Here is a 22,885-nt window from a genome sequence, read left to right on the forward strand (position 1 = left end):
TCATTAATCTCTGTCAATCAATACTTCGATCAGGTTTATCACTAAGCGCATAAATGCAAAAACCATACAGTCCGTGGGAAAACAAAGTTTATAACCGAAACTCAGACTTGAATTGATTTCATTTAAACTCCTCGTCTCATCCGCGTGTCACTCATGCTGGCTAACATCACATGCACCCGCACACACACGACACCGTTATGAGGAACATTTACTTATAGACAAGAGAAAAGTCACGGGCTGATGAAAAAAAAAAAAAAACAAACAACAACAACAAAAAAAAACAGAGCTTTAATAACCGTGCTCGTACCCGCGTTTAAAATCAGAAGCGCGCTCCCTCCTCCGCCCCACGCACGCCGCTCGGAGTGGAAGCGCTATTGGACCACAGACGAGATCCAGCCTTTGGAGAGCGACCGTGCACGTCCAATGTGCGAAGACGCCGCGGACCCGTTCGGTTCTGGATCCCAGAGAAAACCCGGACTGATGTCAGACTTTGAATCCATGGATTGGTCTTCAAACACTTTGATCGCTTTATCGCTCCGGGACGGCTGCAGGACATAAAGAGCGCGCGTGCTGACTGTGAGTGAGAGACAGTAGCGAGGAAAAGACAGGGGGGTGAGGAGGGCGGGGAGGGTGGAACAGTGGGAGCGTTTTTCAGACATGGAGCTCACCATGGACAACCTGCACAGCGTCTCCACGCACTCCCAAGCGGGAGACCTCATGAGCTCCCCGCACGCGCGGCCGACGCCGTCCCCTAGCTCCACTCCGCGGAATCTGGTCTCGCACGCGCCCGTCGCGCGGTCAGCCATGGTCTCCGGCATGGCCTCGCTCCTGGAGGGCTCCGGCGGGGACTACAGGACGGACTCGTCCGCGCTGTCCGGACACCTCCACCCGTCCATCAGCATGTGCGAGACCGGGATGAGCCTGAACAACACGTACACCACCCTGACCCCGCTGCAGCACCTACCTCCCATATCCACGGTGTCGGAGAAGTTTCACCACCCGCACTCTCACCACCACGCGGCCGCACATCAGCGCCTCTCGGCCGGAAACGTCAGCGGCAGCTTCACGCTGATGCGGGACGACCCGCGTGGGCTCGCCTCCATGAGCAACCTGTACAGTCACTATCCCAAAGAGATGTCCGTCTCCGGTATGGGCCACGGCTCGCTGTCGCCGCTGTCCAGCGGACTGGGCTCCTTGCACAGCTCCCAGCAGCCGCTTTCAGCATACGGACCGAGCGCGCACCTCTCCACCGACGCCAAGATGCTCTCTCCGGTGTCCGGGTTTGAATCCCACGCGTCCATGTTATCCCGAAGTGACCAAGAGCATCTGGCGAGGAGTTTAGGGGGTCACGGCCACGGCATGATCTCCAATCTCAACGGCATGCACCACCACCCGCACAGTCACCTCCACTCCCAGGCCAACGGGGCGGTGATGCTCGGGGACCGAGAGAGGCACGTACACGGAGCCGGCCAGGGAGTAGCAGGGTCAGGCATCCAGGCAGAGGAAATCAACACAAAGGAAGTGGCTCAGAGGATAACGGCCGAGTTAAAACGCTACTCCATCCCGCAGGCCATATTCGCCCAGAGGATCTTGAGCCGGTCACAGGGAACCCTGTCGGACCTTCTGCGGAACCCTAAACCCTGGAGTAAGCTGAAGTCAGGCCGGGAGACCTTCAGGAGGATGTGGAAATGGCTGCAGGAGCCCGAGTTTCAGCGGATGTCGGCTCTCCGATTGGCCGGTAAGATGATAAATTTTATAGGATAAAAGGCCGTGTTAGAAAAACAAAATGAAAACAAACGCAAACTTGCGCAGGCCTTTAAAAAAATTCAGCACCACGGACAGTTCATCAGTTTAAAACAGGCGCTAGAGCCTCGCGTGATTACTGCTTTTTTCTGGGAAACAAACTGAAACAGCTGATTGAAAGAATCATTCAAGCAGTGATGTGACATAAACACGAGCTTTGGGCGTGGGCCGCCGTGGACTGAAAGGTCTTTTCTTTTATTGACTCGCAATAAACCCTGAAATATTCGCCCTCCTCAGTTGCTTTTCTCTCTGTATCCAAGCTGGAGGAGCCACCGGGCCAACTAGTTGCGCGCGGGAGGAACGGGCGCTGACCCCAGGGTGCCTGATCGATACTCCAGTTCCCACTCTCCCTTTTAAATCTGGCACGTGGATCAATAGTCGTATCGGAGTTGAAAGACGCAATAACTGCGCGGTCTCTCCGGCTTTTCATTTAGTCTGCAGCAAAAGATCTAAATTTAGAGCAGACAGGTGACTGAAGTCATCACCCATGTGCATGTTCCCTTTTTAAGTCAGCATAACGTGACTATCAGTTTGATTATTTCAGAAATGTAAAAGTATTGTACATGCATCCTATATTATAGGACAGACGCTGCACTGGGGAAAATATAATAACACTGATTACAACTGATCAGAGGATTGGGTGTAAGAGCAGTAAACGACAAAACAGAGAATCTGACAGAATTAAACACACGAATGCAAAGATAATCTGATATTGGTTCAAAGTGGCACTTCAACAAAACAAAATTGCTGAAACTCCTGAAGAATCCATAACTCACCGGCTGCAGCTGTGCAAGTACTGTGCATCCAAAAAGTATTCGCAGCGCTCCACTTTTTCCACAATTTGTTATGTCACAGCCTTATTCCAAAATAGATTAAATTCATTGTTTTTCCCTCAAAATTCTACACAAAATACCACATAATGGCAATGTGATTTTTTTTGTTGCAAATTTATTAAAAACAAACAAACAACAACAAAAAACAACTAAGAATTCACATGTACATAAGTATTCGCAGCCTTTGCCATGAAGCTCAAAATTGAGCTCAGGTGCATCTTGTTTCCACTGATCATCCTTGAGATGTTTCTACAGCTTAATTGGAGTCCACCTGGCAAATTCAGTTGATTGGACATAATTTGGAAAGACACACACCTGTCTACATATAAGGTCCCAGTTAACAGTGCATGTCAGAGCACAAACCAAGCATGAAGTCAAAGGAATTGACTGTAGACAGGATTATCTCGAGGCACCCATCTCAGGAAGAGCACAGAAACATTTCTGCTGCTTTGAAGGTCTCAGTGAGCACAGTGGCCTCCATCATCCATAAATGGAGGAAGTTCAGAACCACCAGGACTCTTCCTGGAGTTGGCCACCCGTCTAAACTGAGCAATTGAGTGAGAAGGGCCTTAGTCAGGGAGGTGACCAAGAATCCGATGGTCACTCTATCAGAGCTCCAGTATTCCTTTGTGGAAAGAGGAGAACCTTCCAGAAGACAACCATCTCTGCAGCAATCCACCAATCAGGCCTGTATGGTAGAGTGGCCAGATGGAAGCCACTCCTTAGTAAAAGGAACATGGCAGCCCACCTGGATTTTGCCAAAATGCAACTGAAGGACTCTAATTCTCTGGTCTGATGAGACAAAGATTCAACTCTTTGGCGTGAATGCCAGACATAATGTTTGGAGGAAAAAAAGGCATCATCCCTACAGTGACGCATGGTGTTGGCAGCATCATGCTGTGGTGATGTTTTTCAGCAGCAGAAACTGGGAGATGAGTCAGGACTGAGGGAAAAATAAATGCAGGAATGTACAGAGACATCCTGGATGAAAACTTGCTCCAGAGCACTCTTGACCTCAGACTCGGGCAACGGTTCATCTTTCAGCAGGACAATGACCCTAAGCACACAGCCAAGATATCAAAGGACTGACTTCAGGACAACTCTGTGAATGTCCTTGAGTGGCCCAGCAAGAGCCCAGACCTGAATCCAACTGAACATCTCTGGAAAGATCTGAACATGGTTGTGCACCAATGCTCCCCATCCAACCTGATGGAGCTTGAGAGGTGTTACAAAGAGGAATGGGCAAAACTGCCCAAAGATAGAAGCTCCATGTTTGGGGCATCATATTCAAGACAGCTTGAGGCTGTAATTGCTGCCAAAGGTGCATCAACAAAGTATTGAGCAAAGGGTGTGAATATTTATGTACACGTGGTTTCTTAGTTTTTATTTTTAATAAATTTGCAACAAAACAAAACAAAACGTTTCCACGTTGTCATTATGGGGTGTTGTGAGTAGAATTTTGAGGGGAAAAATGAATTTACTCCATTTTGGAATAAGGCTGTAACATAATGTGTGGAAAAGTGAAGCACTGCGAATACTTTCTGAATGCACTGCAGATAGATACTTTGCTCATTTAATCCGTCTAAATCTTAAAAATAATGAAAACTGGTATCTAACATATAAAAATATGAATAAAAAATTATAAGAAAAGTTCTTGTATTTCATCAAGTTTTAACATCAAGTTAACATCAAGTTATTTCATTAGGTCATCAGCACTTGTTGGGTAGTGAACTTGCAAAGAAGTTTTATTACTGGCACACAACTTGACCAGTGATTAAGCTCTCTTTATATGTGTAATGAAATTGGTTTAAAGGGTAAATTGTATTTGATTTGTGTTGGAATAGGAAAGTTTTGTAGATAGATAGATAGATACATATGGAAGATGAGGATTAGTGTCTGAAGCTGTGAGTGTCATTAATAGTGTAGCTCTGTCCTTTCAGTGTTTGCTTGGCTTTACACATAGGAGATCAATAAGGCCGTTTCCACTTCCCAACCCCCTTCTCTCCCTCTCCTGGTGATCTCTCTCTCCCTCCTCCCTCTTTCCCTCCCTCTTTGCAGTATATGACAGTAATATCACTAATCTTTCACTGGTTAACCTGGCAACAGGCAGGCAGGTTGTTTGGCTTCAAGAGATCGGAGAAAGAAGAAAACAAAACATAAACCACAGACGGAAGGAGAGCTAGACAGGGAGTTGTTTCAAAAATTCAAAGAATATGAAGAGCTGTTTTCCATTGTCAGTGTTCTCTCTCACCAGCCTTATCTTTTAATGCTCATCAAACTTGGCTGTCCTATGAATGATTAATACCCGTCTACTGTGTTTCCTTTCTTCTCCTGACAAATCCAAACAGACAAAAATTGGAATGTACAAAACTTCAGTCAACCTGGCTAAGTGCAAAAGCAAGAAAACCAGAACTGACATGGAAAAAAAAAACAAAAAAAAAAAAAAACAAGTGGGAGAGCTGGGGATGCCATTGATTGAGTGAAGGCAGGGAGATTTGGGCTTTGTGCGAACAGCCAGATAGAGGCAGGGTAGTGAAAGGATCAATACTGACCTTAATAATTGATAAGTATACGAGAGATGGAGGAGAGGAAGAAAGAGAGAGCAGAGTGCGGTAATGTTAGCGCTTGAAAACAGCATCTTCTGGGTAAGCAAAGTCAAATCTGTGGTTAACAGCCGAGGACCACACAGCAGCCTCACCGCCTATAGCAAAGCACAAGGAAGCCTTTGGAAGAATGCTGCTCACACTCAAAACATCCTCAGAGATATCAATAATACAGACCCACAAAAATAGTGTTGACTTACCTCCAGTGCAACCCAGATCAAAACAGACATGAGAACAGACAGCAGTAACCACTCTGACACCATGTGCAACAAAACCAATAACCTTTCTACTGAGATCTGACCTGGGTGCATGAGAATTTAATGCGAAACATCAAAAGTGGGTGAAGAGCTTCTTACTGCAGACAAAAAGCATTAGAGTGCTTTCTGTCATGTCAGCGAATCCTTCGAATTGTGATGTCATTTTATTTTAAAGGTTGTTATGTTTAATGGGTCTATAATGCACATTTATAGGGCCGTGCAAAACACACTTTACTGACTGCGCTTGTGTGTGCATGTGTTTCTATGTGTTTGTATGAGTTTGCTCCAACATACACACGTGTGTGTGTGTGTGTGTGTGTGTGTGTGTGTGTGTGTGTGTGTGTGTGTGTGTGTGTGTGTGTGTGTGTGTGTGTGTGTGTGTGTGTGTGTGTGTGTGACTGGGTTATAGACTGTGTCTGCACTATACATTGTTCCGGCTTATCTGACTGCTCTGAATCGGTATTGATTTCCTCTCTTCAGCTCCCCCTCTCTCTTTCTCTGTGTCTCTCTCTTTCTTTGCTTCTCTGCCTTCCTTCCTCCCACTTCTTTTACTTGTCTGTATGGTGCATCTTTTGTCGTCTATTTGATTTTTTAGTTATCTGCAGTCCAGGCAACAGATTTTGCGAGGGTACTGCATGCATTCCAATCAGAGATAATGTGCTGTTTTATGTCAGAGAACACAACACGTATCAACTTTAAATGACAATTGTAGTATTTTTAAAACCTTCACGCAATATTACAAGTTATTTTACAAGAAAATAAAATTTGGAACCAACCACGTAAATCATGTAATTTTTGCATTTTGCTTCAACATGGATTTATGTAGTTGATTGAAATGCATGCGGGAGGCTACTCACATCCCTTCAGTTTAACTGCTGCTGGGTGATATGGCCTCTGCAAAATATCAAATAAACAAGGAAATTAGCTGTTTTTTTTATTTCACATCATATACCCAAATTTTATAAGCAGCACAAAGAATGCAGTTTTGGTTAATATTAATAAAATCCTCACATGGTATTGTGCAGAAAAGGCCTAATGGTGCTGAACGGACAGTTCCTTCTGTTCTGAGAGCCTGTGGGGGGAAAAAGACATTCAAAGTGCAATTTAGAGTGAGATTTGAACCATTAAAACTAATTCTCTTCAACATCATCTCTTTCTGTGTATGTGTATGTGTGTGTGTGTGTGTGTGTGTGTGTGTGTGTGTGTGTGTGCATCCTGTATAGTTTCTGCAAGAATAGTTCTTCTCACATAATTTCACATCGTGCACAAAAGACAAAACTTCATGCTTATATAATTACTTTTTGATTAAATTCAGCTAAACTTACTCACTTGAAGTGATTTCAAGGCTGTTTTTAATTGTAAAAGTGCTGGTTATTTACTAAAGCAAAACTTTGGAATACACAATTTGTTTTGTTTTTTCATTGACATTTTGAATATATACATTTTGATTTTTCACCAGTGAAGAAGTAAAGCTACTACATCATCAAAACCTACTTACGTGCTCAAGTAAACAAAAACAAAACTTTGAGATACAGTTTTTTAATTGACGTTTTATATTATGTACATTTTGAATGTGAAATAAAAATGTAAGATAGATACACTTGATCATGTTTTAAAACTGTAAAACTATGTTTAAAGATTTTTCTCCATTAAATTTATAACATACATGCATATTTTAATACTAAGCCAGTCTCAGACAGTCGTGATGGCATAACGAAAAGTCAATTGATCTATGAGTTCGTGATAACATCACGAAAAATGAGGCGCTTTAAGTGACGGGGCACGAAATGCGGGGTTATGGTTAGGAGAAGGGAGACACCTACATTATGGCTATGAGAAGAGAAAGGATTATAAATAGAAAAAAAAAAAAAGGGTCACGAAAAGAGGCCCATTTTCGTGATGGGGGCACGAAAAATGCATGATACTGAGCTGTTTAATAGCCACGGAAAACATCAGGTTAAATAAATTAATACATAAAAAATACAGTCGTGACAAAGCATTAACAATAACAAAAATAAAGAACCCGCATCAATAAATTCCTACATTACCTCTACCTTAGCCCAATAAAATGTTGTATTATGTTTTATTACATTGTATTTTGTTTGTGTCCTGTCTTTTATTGCATTAAGTTTCATTTCAGGGTTTTTTTTTTTTTTTTTAACGGGAACATCTCCAAATGAGCAGAACCCTACGCGGTATAAAGTGGACAGTGAAATTTGGAATTGTTTTGTAGCACGAAAATGTAAAATTCTTTAATTTGGCCATGTTAACAAAAAATAAATAACGGCGGTTTTAAATAGCGCGAATAAAACTGGTGCGTAATTTGGGTTTATGAAGCGCAAACCGACACTTGATAAGCTGTAAAGGTGCCGGTTGAGCTTTATACTGACGAATAACGGAAAGCGTTCAAATCATCCAATCCTAATCAATCTTAAGCAGTGGGGTTTTTTTTCTGCGGTGAGCGGACGGTTTAGTGTGGTTACACCTCTGCTGTGTGTTGGTGCGGGTGGACAGGGCGCACTCACGCGTTTTACTTCCCAGCAATGAATAGATTTACAATATGATCAATATAATCAATAACCGTACATCTGAGAGGTGTGACAGAGAGTGATTGACAAAAACTGTTTCTCGCCTGCAGTAGTCCGTCCAGGGCGGGAGAGGGCCCGTCTCACCGCACACAAAGCCCGAACTCATCCGTCCGTCCAGGCGTCGACTAGCAGCACGGTGCGGTTAGTTCACCGTCTGCCCCACATGCCCATCTGCACGCACACATGCACACTGCTGTCCGTCTATCTTTGTGAGGACTCACACGCACAGACCGTGCACTGCAGCCTGCAATACCATCCTCACTTCACACAAGCACTCGTCCTCACAAAGATATAAAGACAAGTTCACACACACACACACACACACACACACACACACACACACACACACACACACACACACACACACACACACACACACACACACACACACACACACACACACACACATAACACAAGCTGATACATTTAAAGCTACAGTGTGTAGGATTTAAAAAAGAATCTAGTATTCATAAGCCACTCACTGTTAATTAGTGCATAATTCCCTGCAACAACAAATAGATAAATGGTAAATGGACTGCATTTATATAGCGCTTTTCCATTTGCATCAGATGCTCAAAGCGCTTTACAAATAATGCTTCACATTCACCCCAATGTGAGATAGATCAAATAGATCTGTTTGCATTCATATGAGCTCTTCATGTGTATATAGGAGGGGGACCCCCTTCTTGGAAGCCACCATGTCGATACAGCACCCTTAAAAAAATGACCCAGCGGATGAACTCAGTTCATTTTTTTGTGCAGGATTGCCATCCAGTATAGGTAGCCCCAACACAATTACAGTTTCATTATTTTCCATTAGTGCAGCACATAAATGCATATATAATAACAATATTTCATTTTGTGATACAAGCACCAAAATTGGCACAATGATACTTCTTGGTCTTCTTTTTGCAAGAAAGAAAGAAAGAAAGAAAGAAAGAAAGAAAGAAAGAAAAAAATACCATTAGCCACTTCAATTTTGAAGATGGCGGCCATTTTTCAAGAAATGTTTTTGCATCATATAGTTGCAAAATTTTGGTTTATTTCAATGTTGTACCTGTTAAATATTGTACTGTAGACTAGTTGGGAATTGAAAATAACTTCAGACAATATCTTCATGCTTTTTAGCTGGATTTTATATGTTTTTAATACGTGTACATACTTGTACACTTGATCTTGTATGCTGTAATACTGTTTAGGGTGTAAGGGTTTAGGAGAAGTAGTATTTTTACTTTTAAAGTCACCCATGTCCTTTCCATGAGCACTAGTCCTCACTGCCAACAGTTGTCCAAATGTGGATGCAAGAGGCTTTGCAGAGGAAAATGCAAGTGCTGCCACTTTGGGCTGAGCTGCACAGCACTATACAGTTGTAAATTTACCACATTGTAATGTAATTAGTGGTTGCAATATAAGGTACTTAAATTTCTAATAATCTGCAATTTTGATACACTTATTGGCCTCATTTACTGTTATGTAGTGTCAAGGAAATAAAATTACATGGACTGAAGAATGCCTGTCTCCAATGTAACCATGTTTTGTGAAAATTTGTGAGTTTCTCTCCACATATGGCAGGTTCACTGGACACACACACACAAAAAAAGTTTTAAAAATGAAGATCTCAAATTATATCTTAAAATGTTAAATTTGTGTTTATTAGCATCACATTTAATGATTTGGTACCATAATCACCTATATTTGCTTGCCAATATGTTTTATTTGCGCAAATAAGCTATTTCAAAATTTTATGAGGCTAATGGGTTTTCTTCTGAAAAGGACTTTTCAGAAGTATTTATACCAAATTTGGTGTTTTTAATCATCAACTCAACGATTCTTATAGTTATCTGCTGCACTGGTTGTTTTAGTTGGAGCTGTTTATATTTATTGGGTGGAAATACTGGCCAAAATGAAATTGAGTTCATTCAAAGAGTCATTGTTTTGAGTGCACTTAGTCCATTTTTTCCATTTTTCATCGTGGCTGTAAGACCACGCTGAAAATTATTATTATTATTTTTTGTGAAATGGAGGATTATACATATTGCTTATCATAAGAGAAGGCAAGGGAGCACGAATCTCCATCCGCAATGAAGTGAAAGCAAAATCATGACAACATACAATCTTACCACTAGATGCCACTAAATCCTACACACTGTAGTTTTAAGATAGCTTGAAGGAAAGAATTGCACGTTAATGGTTTTCTTCAGTTGGTCTCTTTTTTTTGAGGATTGCCTCTGACACAGTACAGATAGATATCTTTTTAAGTGGGATTCACATCCAATTATTAAGTCTCATCTTTGTTTAATCTGCTTTAAGACCCATCTCTAGGACGTTCTCTCATTTCTCATTCTGCTCATTTCTCACCCCTAAACACACGAGGCAGGAGAGTGTCTGCAGGCAAGATCCTGATCTTATTTGCAGGAAAAAAGAGCTGTAGTGTGATTGGGGGGAAATTTAAATTGTGCAAAATCTTCTTTTTACAGGTGCATATGGTTGGTATTTTATTTTATGCTCACTCTCCTTCTATAAGTGAAAATTGGACAAATTTTCTTATAATTGGCAACCAGAAACAAACCCTGAGAGTTTTTGTCATGAATGATATCACAATGATTTACAGGCTAGGGTAGCAAGCAAACAAAACTTACTGTCGATGCAGCCTTCTGTATCTAACCCATCAAAAGGCAAACTTCCAACATTTAAATTAGCAAATTATTGCCATAGACTGTATATATACTAGACAGAGCTTGCGGGACATCACCCATTGGTTTTCTATAGAGAACCGGTGTCCCGATGAGATGTTCTATCCGTCGAGGGGATCTCCACTGCGCAACTGCGCATGTGCAGTCCTCTCTACCCCGGACATTAACACCTCCCCCCGTCAAGTTTGTGTACTACTCTTTACTGCACAACTGTGCATGCGCATTTCCCTGTTGCAATGAGCTCCCCGTCATCTAACGACAATATTCTGTTTTAAAGACAGTGTGTGTACATGCAAGTCTTTACTTTTTTAGAATTTAAAAGACAAATTACTGTATTTTTATGTAAAGACAAAACTTACCTGGATTTTCTACTTTTCTTCGGTGGGTGAACTCAACTCGATGGATGAGGTGCACATGCATAGTTGCGTGGTAGAGCTTATCTCAACGGGACACGGTCACCGGCCGAGATGAGCACCACTACAGAAGAAAGACCACATAAGTTTTGTCTTTACATAAAAATACAGTAATCAAGGTCGTTTTGATTCTAAAAAGTAAAGACACTGTCTGTAAGCTCATCTAGACAAAACACCGGAACAGCCGAAATTACCCCTTGTTTGGGCGTCACCATGTTGAGAGCCCCACTCACACTGATTCACGATGAACTCATTAAGGCATAAAGGGATGGAGCATGCGTGGCTCCGTGTGTGACGACAGAAGCCTGAACACACCCCTCTGTCCGACTCCAAAGCACCGGCTAACAGGCTAACCTTGGTTCAGGTGTTTATTAAATCATATTTTTGTGGTCTGGACAGTGGTTCTCATCGTGGTTTACTTTAGTGTGGAGAGCAAAAGTTATAAACCGCGTATTTCCTTGTTAAATGTGCATTAAGTGGACCTACCGCCAGCTGCTAAAAGTGCTAACACTTCTAGCATACAGCATTAAATAAGACCAGTGTCACTCAGCATCAGTATTGCAACCAGGGCATCTTAGATGATCTGTTAGGATGTTTCCCCACACAAAAAGCCATATTATTCCAGGTGTTTGTAATAAAATACTCCTCGCAGACACAACACCACCAAAGCAGGTGGATGAGTCGCTACTTTATTGCTTATAACGTCTTAAACTAAGAAGTCAGAAAGAAGAAGTACAGTTGTCATAGAGGTGGAAACTACCTATAGAGACTGAAACACTTTTTTGTACTAGTCTGCAAACATGTTTATTTCTGCTCAAACGTTGGGCCAAAATACAAGCTCGAGTGTTGCTGTTTGGTTATTACACCACCTCAACTAGCAAATTTACATTGTAACAACATTACAGTATTGATGTGACAATGGTAGGATGGAACACTGCTGTAATACCATTTCATGGCACTTACAGAGGTTGCCAGAATGTTTTTTTTTTTTCTTCTCATAATAGCACATGTTCCCAGCAAACAATTCTTTTGTTATAACATCACTTTTTTTAAAAAAAAATACTGATGACACTGGAAGGTGATTTTCATACAGCACTGTAGGATGCCTAAGTGGAACCAGCTGGTTCCAACAGGAACCCATAGGCTTTACTCAAATATGTCAAAAAGCATGCTTAGTCACCTTGAGAGTCTTGAGAAATTTTCTACTAGGATTGACCTGGAAATCTCTCATACATCAGTCAAATGTCTGACCACTGCTCCACAATGGCTCTCAGTAAGGGGAAATGCAAATTCATAGACACCACAGTGTTCCCAGCAAACATTCCCGCATGTTGTCACACCGATGTCATGACCATTGCTCCACACTGGTTCTCAATGAGGAGAAATGGTTCAAAACTACATAAACATGTATAAACTTGGTGACCTTCAATATAATGTTGCTGGGAGTCTGCAGAATGACATTGTGGAAATGTCACTATCTAATGTCATCACTGCTAAAAAGTGATATTGTGGGAATTATTTGTTGTTAAATTTTCATGAGGACTTCTTCACACCCTTGTTTGTATAATTTGGAAGCACATTTGGGTAGGCAACACAGTGGGCAGGCCTGGTTAGTCTGCCCCACCCATTGGGATCTCTCACCAGGTTTCTTAACTGTTTAATGGTCTCATATTTTTCAGTTGAGTGTAGTATATATCAATATGCTCTATCAAATGGTTGAGTTGAACATTAAAGGGGTAAAAAGAGATATAGACATTGAGATAATCATATCAAAAATATGCATTTTTGTGTCTCTAAGAGACACATGTCTCATGCACAGAGTCTGCACTGACTGGAGCTTTTAAATATGAAATTTACAATTTGATATCGATGCATGCTCACCAACCATCTAGCAGATGCTAGTGTTTAACATGTTTTTATTTTGATATGGTCTCTGGAACAATGATTCAAAAGAGTTTTTAAAATGTTCCTGAGCATTAATTTGGAGTACTGATAAAATATTTGGACACCATCACCAGCCACACAATCTATCTATTCTTTAATTCTGGCTTTACTCTTCCATTCTGTTGTATATTTCATCCTATATTTGCCAAGGTAGTCTCACCATGGTTGCTATCTTAAAGCTGACACTGATATGAATGTGGGAGCCGGTTCACAGACAAAGTACATGCAAGTTGAACAACAGATGTTTTTAAAATTTTCAATTTAATTTAATGTTTAAATTTTTTTCAATCCTAAATCCATAGTTCCGTAACCCAGTTAAAACTCTTTAAATGGAAATACTCTATATCTTCCCACACCGCTTTTTATTTTGAACAGTGTGATGTTTTGTCATTACCAATAATGCAATGTGGTTTGGTACTAGGGACTATGCGTGCTGAATTTTTGGAAGAGTTTCAGTTTCCCCCTATTGATATACATAGATTCACATTTTCATTGCTAATATTTCATGATACTTCAGGAATAAGATTGTCAATTTTTATGGGACTGGCAAATTGCCACACTTTTTCAGTGTGTTTTTGCTGAAATACATCGGGGGGTGGGGGGAACTCAGATTAAAGAGAACGGCACAAAACCAGAACTCTTCTAATGATTTAGTGCCTATGCATGATGGTGAGCGTCACATTGCAATATGGGTAATGGCAAAACACCAAATGATTCATCTCTCTCGCACAGCAATATATTCTCATGACGTGTTTCGTATGATACCATATTAAAAGTTAAACGATATTTTGTGCATATTCCTACGAATTTCCACGTGCATGTGCAACAGTGTGAGCATTTCATATTTAGTTTTCAGAAACTTGCATTAGGGTTAGGTTTAGGTTGAATGTAAAAATAGCAATACTATAAAACTACAAACATTTTGGCATTTTGATCATATGATCTTGGAGTTCCACAAGGTTCTGTGCTAGGACCAATTTTATTCACTTTATACATGCTTCCCTTGGGCAGTATTATTAGACGGTATTGCTTAAATTTTCATTGTTACGCAGATGATACCCAGCTTTATCTATCCATGAAGCCAGAGGATACGCACCAATTAGCTAAACTGCAGGATTGTCTTACAGACATAAAGACATGGATGACCTCTAATTTCCTGCTTTTAAACTCAGATAAAACTGAAGTTATTGTACTTGGCCCCACAAATCTTAGAAGCATGGTGTCTAACCAGATCGTTACTCTGGATGGCATTTCCCTGATCTCTAGTAATACTGTGAGAAATCTTGGAGTTATTTTTGATCAGGATATGTCATTCAAAGCGCATATTAAACAAATATGTAGGACTGCCTTTTTGCATTTACGCAATATCTCTAAAATCAGAAAGGTCTTGTCTCAGAGTGATGCTGAAAAACTAATTCATGCATTTATTTCCTCTAGGCTGGACTATTGTAATTCATTATTATCAGGTTGTCCTAAAAGTTCCCTAAAAAGCCTTCAGTTGGTTCAGAATGCTGCAGCTAGAGTACTGACGGGGGACTAGCAGGAGAGAGCATATCTCACCCGTGTTGGCCTCCCTTCATTGGCTTCCTGTTAATGCTAGAATAGAATTTAAAATTCTTCTTCTTACTTATAAGGTTTTGAATAATCAGGTCCCATCTTATCTTAGGGACCTCGTAGTACCATATTACCCCATTAGAGCGCTTCGCTCTCAGACTGCGGGCTTACTTGTAGTTCCTAGGGTTTGTAAGAGTAGAATGGGAGGCAGAGCCTTCAGCTTTCAGGCTCCTCTCCTGTGGAACCAGCTCCCAATTCAGATCAGGGAGACAGATACCCTCTCTACTTTTAAGATTAGGCTTAAAACTTTCCTTTTCGCTAAGGCTTATAGTTAGGGCTGGATCGGGTGACCCTGGACCATCCCTTGGTTATGTTGCTTTAGACGTAGACTGTGTTTCATAATTATTGTATGGCCTTGCCTTGCAATGTGGAGCGCCTTGGGGCAACTGTTTGTTGTGATTTGGCGCTATACAAGAAAAAAGTTGATTGATTGATTGATCTACCATCTTGTTGTTGGTGACATCATCAAATCCTCCTGGTTGCAGAATTTGTGGGATATATATGAATTTGGCTGAAAAATATGTTCCATGTACGAATATTTGTGCATACTTTGTTGTATGTTTTACTATATGAGTGTTTTGTCAGAATAAGCTTTCCACAGATGATATGAGCATGTAGTACAGAGTAGAGCCTGACCGATATATCGGCCGATATAAGCCCTTTTTAAAGTACTCACTATCGGCCGAATTTTGACGATAGAATGCTGATAATTTCTCATAAACAGAACAGTTACTGAAATAATGTTTGTGTCGGCAATGTAAAATCTCCTTGCATTGTTTGTCCAGTAGATGGAGCTCTGACTCCATTCAACTGAGAGCTGCTTACACCCCTGCTTAAATGTGTTCATCATCGGCCCCCGTAGTTCGCAGTCACACTGCACTGATCGGCTGACAAAAGCTTTATAAGGACATAAACTTTATAAGTTTATAAGGATATATATCCTTATCCTGAACCTATATCAAAGTTGAAGCAACAAGAGGTACAAGATCAGATGTATTTCACAACTTTTTTTAAGGATATGTATTTGCTAATTTCACAAAGGTTTAATTCTTGATTGCATTTTTTGAACTTGAAAATTCTTCTCTGTTATAAAGTTAATCAATATGAGGACAAAGCTTCAGCTTTTAGTGCATACCTTTTTTGTTAAGGGTCCAAAAAAGAACATTTTATTCATTAAAAAAAAAAAATCGGTTGATTTATTGGCTATCAGCAAATCTGCCGATTTATTGATTATCGGCCTCAAAAAATCCATATCGGTCGGGCTCTAGTACAGAGTGCAGGTCAGTCCACTGTGTGAAAGTTGGAATCCAAATATGGACTTCTGTGACATCTATAGCAGAAGTATAAAATGAGCCATTTCAGCCCTAATTTTTGCCTCATAGAGACATACGAGATGATATGAAGATGACATTTTTTGGCATTTGGGAGTACTTGTAGCACTCACCACCCAACTTGCCACTCAACTTCACTTATCACACGATCACCCCTTACAGTCCATTAATGGACACTTTCTACGTGACACGCTCGAAAACACAAGATTGTTCAGAAACTCCAAATCCGTGATAAAATGGGAAAAAGAAAAATCAGGAAGCAGCAGATGACACATTACTTTAAATACCACTGAACCCCATGCACACGCAGTGGTCAAATGATGCACACATGCTGGCAGCTGCTGGTGTTAGTGATAAGTGCCAGAGAGTATTGCACACCAGTGGTTGTCACTATGATGCCATGCACACGCCTTCTGTGTGAGAGGGGCTTAAGTGCAATGGAATTTCTCCTTGAACAGACTTGGAATTGTGGGGCTTTGAGGCTATTTAACATCAAACGCCAATGATCTTTAGCTATGAAAGGTTGATGCAAGCTGATTGTCCACAATGTGGCCTCTTTAAGCAATAAAGGTCATACACAACCAGGGTCGCTGGAAGTCAGTCAGAGCTGCGGGTGCTGAGAGAGTCTAGGCTATGTAATGACACCATATTTAATGCTGTGCAACAACGCAACATTTGTGATTTCTGTACTTTTAGAGCAGTTTACCTTTGCCTGGCAAACCAGACACATTCACTCTGCAAACATATTTGCATAATAATTTTGCTAATTTTCAAAGTAATTCTAAGTTTGAGAATCAGTCTGGCTGTGCAATAGACAGCAAAAATCAAGTTGATGTACAATACGTAAAAACAGCATAGAGCATTCTGCTATGCACAGATCGTCATCATAATACAAGCTTCGCACCGTTCAGTTGAGCAAAACTCGCTCTTATGGTAGACGAAGGCACAAACTGGAAATGGCACAAAAAATCTGGAAATGACACAATAAATCTGCCCAGTGGAGAAGAAGCCAAAAACCGGACAACATTGTCATAAAAAGCCACAAACTGATGGTAGATGAAGCCACAAACTGGAAATGACATGATGAGATGCTGAAGACCTTCACTCGTTCATGTCTGCGACATATACATATTAATAATTATAATAATAATAATAATTTTGTTCATATAGCACGTGACAAAGTACTTCACAGAAAGAAACACAATAAAACCAATACACTGCCACTTGCTACTAATAATTAAAATGAAAACAAAGAGCAAATATACATTAAAAAACTGAACAATAAAACAGTTCCCACCAAGAATTGTAAGCACCCGTGAAAAAAATGTTTTCAGGCTAGATTTTAAAAATGTTGATAGAAACGGACTTTTTTGACAGTCTGCAGGTTTTCTCCTTGTTACATCCATTGTATATATGTATTACAGCAAGACAAAACCAGGAATAACGCAACTTATCAAATGAAAGAATCGGTTCATTTGCCCTACAATCCATCTGTCTGTGTTTGTTCATCAGAAAATGCACTGAATGTTCTAAAATGAAATAAAACTGAATTAAAAAAAGGTTGGCTTTAGAGCTGCTATTAAGGTATTATTAAAAGAAAAGAAATTGATTTCTTCAGTAAACATATTTCCCTTGCAACTACAGCTCCTCACCAGCAGGGGGTGTTGCATCCCCCTCAGCACCCCTAATTTGTGCACCCCTATCCATAATTTAACATTCTATTCATTTTTGGATCAAAGAGGTTGAGATTAAGTAAAGAGGTGGCTGCCTGGTACCGCTGTGGACACCGGGACACAAAAAAGCGATGAGATGAAAAAATGCCACTTGAGACTATTAAAGTGTCTCCACTTGTTTCTTTATGGAAACCCATTTGGTGGCGACACATCTAAAGACAACCTTCACCGGTTTGGTTCTTGTCTCAAGAGAGCTCAGTTTAATGAGCAGCAGTCTCGATTGTTCCCTTCTGGTCGTATTCGTTGCTGTGGAAGAGCAATGTTTACGTGGCCAAAGGAGTCTCATTTGAAAGTCCTATTGATTATCTGAAAAATGTATTGACCGCGAGGGCTCTGCGCTAACTCCTCAGTCCGCTTGTTTAAGATGGCGGTTGCCTTCCTCCTGCCAGACTACAGCCTCCGAGCTAGAATAGTTGCACTGTCTGAGGAGAAACAGAGTGGTGTTGGCATTGTATAATGGCCGGTAGTGCAAGTTGTTCGAAAACAGGCATTACATATTAAATTATCAGTATATTAGCACTAGCATTCAGTCATTACATTAGGGAGTATTGAATTTGGTTTGAAACAGCACTTAGAGAGCCGCGAGGAGGTTCTGGCATGGCTGGGCCCTCGACCAATTGAATAAACGTTCCATGAAATGGTTCTGAAGTGCGGATCAATCAATATGGGGGCTATCAATCTGAGGGGCAAATTAAAACAATTGAGAAAAACAACAAGAAAAAAAAACAGTTGAATAAGTCTTGGAGGGCTGGAGCAAGGTGCAACCTGCCGAAGGGAAATATCACAGAATTATGCTCGGCTTGCAGTAACAAAACATGAACAATGGCAAACACATGTGCATGCATGCATGTGCACGCGCAGACATTGATCGTCCCCTCACAGTCAAATCTGTTTACTGCTGTTGTCTAAACCTGCTGTAAAGTCATCAATCATTTGCATAGGCCTGCTCCACGCTGCAGCCAGCTCCGCTCCTCCTTTATCCCCCTCAGCTTTCCATCTTTCCACACCTTTTGTGGTGAACACCCTCAATTTTTTTCATGCACCTCTCACACGGCACGTCTCTTTTCTTTCCTTCACTGATGAACTGTTTCTTCTCCATCTGTCTGTCACAGAGCACGCTCCCGCGAGCCACACTCTTTCCCCGACGCGAGCGAACGCACACCTCGGTCTGGCAGATCAATGCGGATCGATCGGTGGGGAAGGGAGCCCTGATTACTGGACCACGTGTTCAGGAGAAAACCGCGGAAAATCGATCATTGCAGCTTTTTAGGGCAGCAGAACAGAACAGACTCCCTCCAGTCTGCACACGGTGCATCCAGGCACGACAGCACGTTTCTCTGTCAGCATTTCACACCGCGGTCCTCCAATTTCAACATCTCACTGTGGCGCCAATTTATCCCCCACATGGCCTCTTTTATTTAGTTTGGTCTTTATACAAAAAAGAATGAATCACAGGCGTGCACATGGAGAAATCTACTAAATCTGTCAGGCCTAAGATGACAATATGTCAGAGAGGGTGAAATTATAATGTCAATTTCAAGATATTTTATAAATGAATTACGATTAAATACAAAGCGCGCGCGCGCACACACACACACACACACACACACACACACACACACACACACACACACACACACACACACACACACACACACACACACACACACACACACGGTGTTTGACCTGAAAAAATAGATGCCAAACATTAAAAGTAACACTATATAATTCTCACACAGATACTTTAGATGGTGTTAAAATGTTGTTATTTAATTACACAAAAACGTATTTTAATTTGGGAAGCACTCTAATATTCTTCTGATTTTAAAGCGCAATTGTTTTCTTACTGACCAGAAAGTTTGCAGTTCAAAACCGCCCACTCCCAACCCAATCCCCACTCTCCACATATCTGGATGTGTAACTGGAAGGCCTTCCTGCGTAAAACCTATAAGAGATCAACATGCAGATCCATGAAAGATACATTTTGGTGACCTAAAACAAGATGGGGGAGGCCAAAAGAAATTCGTAATTGTTTGGGCATTGCTTACAGACACCACAGACGAAGGCCCCAAGATGTATATGAACCCACAACCTTCTGGTTATGAGGGAACAGCATTGCCACTGCACCGTGATAAAATAAACACCTCATAGCATCTGTCACAAGAACTTTTATTCTTAATCGGCTATTAAAACAACACCTTCAAAGAGAGTTAAAAAGCAAAGGAAAAAGTAACTTGATTTTGACAAAAAAAAAAAAGAGTTAAAAATCAAGGTCACAGGTCAAGGTCAAATTTGGTTATATTACTGTATACTGGGGATATTTAGAATGGCTATTTTAAGGAATTTAAATATACACTTACGACCATTACTAAACACTAATGTCAAATCATATTATGTTGTCTTTTTCTTCATCACATGATCTTTGTCCTTGATTGACTTTTTAAGGTCAAACTCAAGGCCATAATGGTGAATCTCAGACAATTTGGAGCCAACATGGATTAATCAACCAACCAATCAATCAACAATCAATATTTCTTTATACAGCCTTTTCCAGTAACCAAAAGGTGACCAAAGTGGTTTGGAGTAAAATCAGGAACTAAAATTCACGGGATTAAAAGCAAACATACGATAAGCAGGGCTCTCCACAGAAATTTAGAGAATGATGGCACGAGAGGTCAGGTTGGGGGTTTGTGTGTGTGTGTGTGTGTGTGTGGAACTGAACTGAAACGCCCTTGTTTTAGAAGATGACATGTAGAAATGCTTTAATTCCTTATTGTGGAAGATGCTTGCGAATAAATGCAGAGTGAGACAGCCGGTAATCTCAGTGAGATAATTTATTACAAAAAGACAAACAAACATTTTTTGTTGTTTTTACCATAGATTCTGAAGGTAGACAGGTAAGTCTGACATGTTGAAACATTGTGAGATGACGCCGCTTCACAAGATTTCACTGGAATGCAATGGCGCTGAGGAAAATGATGTTGTGTGGCTGCAAAGCGACACATTTTTGATATATTTAAACAACGTTATAGATTTGAAAATCACCATGATGGTGCTGAAATCATAGGATGATGGCACAGTGCCATTATTCCATTATTTAGTGAGTGTCCTGATAAGGTAAAACTGTACAATAAAATTTAAAAAGGCATATAAAAGCAAACATGTCACAGTCTCAGCACGACTAGGTACTAACAGCCATTTTAAAAAAAATAGTGCTTGAGCTTTGATTTAAATAGTGCTTGGTCAGAAATTGTGCATAAATCACTTGTTCCACAGTGTGAGGTCAAGTACCCCAAAGCTTGTATTTTGACCTTTAACATTTCAACATGGTGGAAGGTTTATGTGATTATCAGTGACAAAAGTTTAAATTTTAAACAACTGATTCAAATGTAAAGGCAACACTGAGCCATATACTGTATGGTGAATCACAAATAAAGAATTTGCAAGAATCTTTGTCAAACGTATAAGGTGCAGGTGAATGCCCCTTTTAGTTTTTATTTGATTTAATGTGGACTCTTTTTTTCCCCTCTGAGAATAATACATTTTTCACTTCGTGATATGCATATAAAGATACACATACACGTAAGACACACATTTTTTGTAAAAAAAAAAAAAAAAAAAAAAGAAGAAGAAGAAAAAAAATCAAAATGATAACCCATGTCAAGCACGTCCGCAGCTGGCTTTAGTGTTACTTGCAGTAACTTGCAGTATTTGCAGAACAAACGTAGCCAATCATAAAATGTGTTTGATTGCCTCTTGTGGTTGTGTGCCAGTGTGTTCTTGAGCAAGGCACTGAACCCCAAAACTGCTTCAAGCTTGGAGCATGTTCACACACACAGTGTCCAGTGATCAAACTACGGTATATATTGTTAAATTAAAATTAATGATCTCTGAGGACTTGTATCTGTCAGATTGATTTGTTTTTGCTTTGTGTATTTAATTTGTAATTATGTATAATCAATATTAATAGCAAATGCATTTTTCAGACATTTGGCACAACAGGTGTATGTTTTTTGTATCATGACCCATGATATTTTGTGATTCACATCAAGAACTATGTCAAAAGTGCTCAGAGAACTCAATGATGCTACACTCCCATTTCAAAGTATCAGACATGGAGCAAAAATCTTGAATGGCCTTTTAAACTGTCATGTTCACTAACAATAAACAACATTTCTGAACTTATATTCTCCAGCATTTCCTCAGAGTAAAATTTTAGCATTTAATTTGTATGCAAGTAGCAACATCTAGTGCTGAAAAACTTGCAGCTCCTTGAATGGTGGCTTGAGGCTGGTTACAAGCAAGTCAAACCACACTGATTCCCTATGTTAAAATTATCCAATTTTATTGCAGAAATAAATATTTTAACATTCTGATACAAAAAATGTTTTTGTCCTAGTTTCTCCTTTTATGACAACTGTATAGAATGTTGACCTAATCACCGGTTTAATCCATTTTAAGCCATTAAGATGTGAATAATTAGGGGCTTGGTTGCTTTGAGTGACAGCCAGGCTGTGAGTCCATGTGATCACTGCTACAGGGTGGCCACCAGTTGTAGACTTCCCCATGTTTGTTCTTACAAACATCTGAGACAATGTGGCTTGCTGCATAGTTAATTGTATCATCTAAGACGTATAACATCTCAGAAGTCTGTTTTCCAGTATTTCCACTGAGTGAAATTTTTAGGATTATTTCAACTAATTAGCAGGTATCATTAGCGACACTGAAAGTGCTACAGTTATTAAGGTTATAGTTTTAATAACCCAGCCCAAACCTCCACTTATGCAAACCACTGCTTGCACAAACCATCATCATTAATTTTACAGTGCATCCAGAAAGTATTCACAGCACTTCACTTTTTCCACATTTTGTTATGGTACAACCTTATTCCAAAATACAGTAAATTCATTTTCCCTCAAAATTCTACTCACAACACCCCATAATGACAACATGATTTTTTTTTTTTTTTTTGCAAATGTATTAAAAATAAAAAACTAAGTATTGCTCAATACTTTGTTGATGCACCTTTGGCAGCAATTACAGCTTTAAGTTCTCTCTTGAATATGATGCCAC

The 22,885-nt window shown here is 40.3% G+C and overlaps 1 protein-coding gene across 2 annotated transcripts in view; it reads left to right on the plus strand.

Annotated features, from left to right (window-relative positions):
* Positions 1-632: 632 nt before the first annotated feature.
* onecut3b (one cut homeobox 3b) overlaps positions 633-22,885 on the plus strand; it is a 29,079-nt gene continuing 6,826 nt past the window's right edge. The window contains exons 1-2 of one of the 2 annotated variants that reach the window (XM_034184053.1): positions 633-1,738; positions 8,135-8,225. In XM_034184053.1, the coding sequence (XP_034039944.1) occupies positions 658-1,738; positions 8,135-8,225 (1,172 nt within the window). In that variant the 5' untranslated portion in view covers positions 633-657. The remainder of the gene's footprint in view (positions 1,739-8,134; positions 8,226-22,885) is intronic. The other variant, XM_034184054.1, reaches the window with a different exon arrangement.

Source organism: Thalassophryne amazonica, chromosome 12 (assembly GCF_902500255.1).
Source record: "Thalassophryne amazonica chromosome 12, fThaAma1.1, whole genome shotgun sequence".
Classification (NCBI taxonomy): domain Eukaryota; kingdom Metazoa; phylum Chordata; class Actinopteri; order Batrachoidiformes; family Batrachoididae; genus Thalassophryne; species Thalassophryne amazonica.